Source organism: Galeopterus variegatus, unplaced genomic scaffold (assembly GCF_000696425.1).
Source record: "Galeopterus variegatus unplaced genomic scaffold, G_variegatus-3.0.2 Scaffold283, whole genome shotgun sequence".
Taxonomy (NCBI): Eukaryota; Metazoa; Chordata; class Mammalia; order Dermoptera; family Cynocephalidae; genus Galeopterus; species Galeopterus variegatus.
The window spans coordinates 683,488-687,843 of NW_007726394.1; the positions used below are offsets into that span (position 1 = coordinate 683,488).

General features: G+C 41.6%; 1 protein-coding gene across 1 annotated transcript in view; it reads left to right on the forward strand.

The window, feature by feature from the left end:
* SPOCK1 (sparc/osteonectin, cwcv and kazal-like domains proteoglycan (testican) 1) overlaps positions 1-3,997 on the forward strand; it is a 93,225-nt gene extending 89,228 nt beyond the window's left edge. Inside the window, exons 6-8 of the mRNA XM_008566993.1 lie at positions 1,923-2,060; positions 2,565-2,983; positions 3,100-3,997. Coding sequence (XP_008565215.1) covers positions 1,923-2,060; positions 2,565-2,755 — 329 coding nt within the window. The 3' untranslated portion in view covers positions 2,756-2,983; positions 3,100-3,997. The remainder of the gene's footprint in view (positions 1-1,922; positions 2,061-2,564; positions 2,984-3,099) is intronic.
* The last annotated feature ends 359 nt before the right edge of the window (positions 3,998-4,356 follow it).

Sequence of the window (4,356 nt, forward strand, 5' to 3'; positions counted from 1 at the left end):
AAAAAAAAAAAAGATTACCAAAACCCTGTACACATATGGATGTTTTATAAGTAAATATTGGTCAAAGATAAAGTAAAAACTACAAAATATTTAGAACTGAATGAAAATGAAAGCATTGTGTACCAAAATCTATGGGAAACAAATAAAGTGAAATTTAAAATAGATCAAAACAAATTAACTAGGTTTTCAACTCAAAAAGCTATAAGAACAATAAGCTGAAATTAGCTGAAAATAATGAAATAAAATATAACGCTAATAGTAGCATATTAGAGATGCTTCTTTGAACAAACTTAATAAAATAGATAAATCTTTGACAATATGAAGAAGTGATAAAGTTCAAATACTGTCATGAATTTAAAGTGGGATGTAAACTCAGATACAGGGGAATATTGTCAACTTTGGTTCTCAAACTTAGTGTGTATCAGAATCACTCGGTGGGTTTATCAAAGCATAGATTGCTGGGGACCACACTCCAAGTTTCTGATTCAGTACGTCTTTGGTGGGGCCCAAGAAGGTGATGCTGTTGGGGCTGGTCCTGGGACCACACTTTGAAAAGCAATATGAAATGGATACTATCCATCACCAAATTTTGGCCATAAAGAAACAGAAGACCAAAACAGAGCAAAAACTGTGAAATTAATCAAAATGCTACTCTCATCCCTTCAAAATAGGCACCAAGCCTCAAATATGTTTATGGGCGAATCCTTCGTTCTCATTTTATACACAGTGTCGAGTATAGAAAAAGACAGAAAAATACCTGAGTAATTTTATGAGTTAGGAACTTCAATATAAAAACTGAAGAAAACACAAGAAACAAAGTTACATATCTCTGTCATTTAGTAATATATTTGCAGAAGGACCTGAAAATTGAATCAGCAATAGTATTCCAATAACAGTGTATCATGACCAAATAGTGTTTGTTTCAGGAAATCAAAGGTAGAGTTTTCTAATATTGTGCCACCAGTAATTTATCTCATTAAAAGTATACAAAGGATAAAAACCATATGATTTTAAGGGAAAAATAAGAACTCATCGAAGAAGGAATAGGAAGAATCCTGTCTAACCTTGGGCAAGTTGTTTAAATCCAATTTATTCCTTTTTTCTCTGTAACCTGGGAGGTAGTGATAGCCCCAACACCTCACGGTGATATTGGATGGATCAATGCAAGGAAAGCACTTAGCTGCTGTCACCTCTTTGTTAGAAGCAATATGGCAGTGACCGTGAATGGCTTTAACAGTGTGGTGCATGGACTGGTTGTAGTTCATAAACCTCTTGTACTGGTCAGTAATAAGTACAGAAATTGAAGCATTTAGAAATTTTATAGCAATTTCAGACTTATTTTATGCTGTTGGATAAAATACTGGTCCATGACAGATTCGAATTTAAGCAAAAACAGTTTCTTCATCACAGGAGTTTGAGAAGCAGTGCTTTGGAGTTAGATTGAAGGATATGAATCCTGGGCTTGATATTTACTAGCAGGTACCTTGGGCAGATTACTTATACTTAATTTTCCTCTACCTCAGTTTCCTATTTATTTAAAGACAACAATGGTACACATCTTTTAGACTTGTGAGGATAAGAGCCTGTGTGAATGTGTGTGTGTGTGTGTGTGTACATATATACTTATACTGAGTGTATACGTAGTTTAGGTCAGTGCCCAGAATAAACAAGTGTTCAATATGTGTAGCTATTAGCATGCCTGTTTGAAAATGGAGCACCTTACAGTTCAATGCGTTTCGGCTCCTAAAGGCCAAGGGCCCTGTAATCTTGATTAAGTAATAACCACCAAGCCCCATTCTCTCCTGCTGACCCTGCAGCAAATATTCTGTCTGATATGTGAGCTCTCCTCTCTGTCTTGGAGGGCATTAACCCTGAGTGTCTCTGTGCTTCTCTGATTAAAGTTGGACCCTTTGTTCCTCCAGGGGCATTCATACCTCGGTGTAATGAGGAGGGCTATTATAAAGCCACGCAGTGCCATGGCAGCACAGGGCAGTGCTGGTGTGTGGATAAATATGGGAACGAGCTGGCTGGCTCCAGGAAACAGGGTGCTGTGAGCTGTGGTGAGTAAGGCCTGCATCTGCCCCATAATGACCCTGGTGACCTGTGGGTCCTCCCTGTGTAAGGATCTAGGCAAAGGATTTCAAGAGGTAGCTCTGGTCTACGGTGAGTTTACAGTGGAGACATAGCCTGAAATCACATGAGCTCAAGCACAGGGAGCTTTGTGAGTGGCATGGACTCACCATGACCAGTAGGTCAGATGGCAGTTTTGGACAGTCAGAGAACTGTTGCAGGCAAAGAGCGACTTAGGCTACCATCATATTTCAGTTAGGATTATAAACTTCCTGAGAAGGTAGAAGCATCTCAAGAATTTTAGGGCTCGTATCAGAACAAAGTTTGTGGTCCATGCCACAGAGACTGAACCCAGCTGAGCAGAGATGCTCCCATGTTCAGAAAGTAAACTGTGTGGTTTTACCCTACAGTTAAGTCACATGCAAAGGGAAACCCCAACATGGGTCATGAGGTATAAGCAGAAACTAACTTCAAGTCTTCTCTTCATGCTTCAGAAGAGGAGCAGGAAACCTCAGGGGACTTTGGCAGTGGTGGCTCTGTGGTCCTGCTGGATGACCTCGAGGATGAACAGGAGCTGGAACCAAAGGACAAAGAGTGGAAGTTGAGGGTGCACACCCGAGCTGTGACGGAGGATGATGAGGATGAGGACGACGACAAAGAGGACGAGGTCGGGTACATATGGTAGTGCCCACAAGGAAGAGGACACAAGTTGTGCACAAAATTGCATCACTTCCTAGTCCTGCATTTGTATCTAAGACTCCAAGGCACCCAGGCCTCTTCTCCATTGTTGCTCTCTATACCCTACCTGAGGTTTGGAAGACAACTGCTGCTTGTTCCCAGAGCGTTCTGATTTCGCATACGGTTGTGTGGGAGAAAGGGTGTTGTGTTTTGGGTTTTTTGGGATTGGGGAATGGTTGGGACCTGAGGTTTGGAAGACAACTGCTGCTTGTTCCCAGAGCGTTCTGATTTCGTATACGGTTGTGTGGGAGAAAGGGTGTTGTGTTTTGGGTTTTTTGGGATTGGGGAATGGTTGGCTTAATTAGAGCCTCCTTCCCTCCCATGAGATTTTTGCAACAAGCATGTGATTTATGTGGAATTCTGACAGTACAGGGAGCCCCCACCCTCTTAAACGTCAAAGACCCTTTTTGATTACCCACACCGGTGGTTATCACAGCATGGTTCCCAGCCTTACAGTGTCTAAGTGCTTTTCTTGTGTCCTGTTAGATGTTGTGAAAAACACACCACACTATCTTTTTCCGCCTGCCCCCACCACTCCTGGTATTTATTATTTAAAAAATTAGGTTTTCACATCACTATAGCTGGCTTCCTACAAACACAGCCTTAATTCAGTCAAAAGTCCCTTTGGGGAATTCATTTTCTATATTAAAAATTGGTGTCTGGATGCTTCTTTCTGTACATGCATAAATATGTACAGAAGAGACTCTGTGTGTGTACAAACCTCTCAGATAAAGTATTTGGGTGTCTATTAAAAACTCATTTGAAAAACAATTATAAATTTGTCAGCTTGTCCAGACCTGGAACAAAAAATTTGTATCAAAGTCCTTTTTTGCACTAACAGTTGGCACTTGTAGCCTGCAGGCTGAGGAGGTTTCTTCTCTATGCATCAGCACAGTTGCTGGAAGCCTCTTTGATTTGGATAAGCCTCCGTCTGCATAAATTGCTTTTCTTGCAGAAGCCATGCACCTCCACGTGGGCAGCTTCACAAGCCATCTCTTTCATTTCTGCTCAAAGCTCCCTTGGGCTGCAGCCGTCCTGGTTGCCGCAGATTCCTCCCTCCCCTCCCTACTCAAGGGCTTCTTCTAAGGCATGCACACATCCCCCTTATTCTCTGAGAAGACAGTACCACAGTGTTCCTTAAGAGAAGAAAATTTAGGATTCTTAATGTTTTGCTTTTGCCCCCTTTCTATCCACAAATCTTGATGAGGATACAAAAGCTGTACAGATTTTTGGACCACCCATTATCTGCAAAGAATCTCAAATGGAGGCCTAGAAAGAACTTCACAGTAGCACAGGGAAGCTAGGATTGGGTTTTTAAGAGCTAGTTCTGCCCTACCCCCAACCCCTCCTCACAAGTGTTGAGTCACTGATGAAGAAATCCCTTCACCATTGCGTATCTGTTCCCTAAATGTGTTCTTGGAATCTAGTTCCGAATTCAGTAGGGTCATCATCTCTACATTCTTTAGGATTTCTCTCCCTATCAAGCAGGCCCAGATACAAGTACCAAAGCGTAGTTTTCAAAGTGGCCCCATCCAGTTCAGTAGTGGT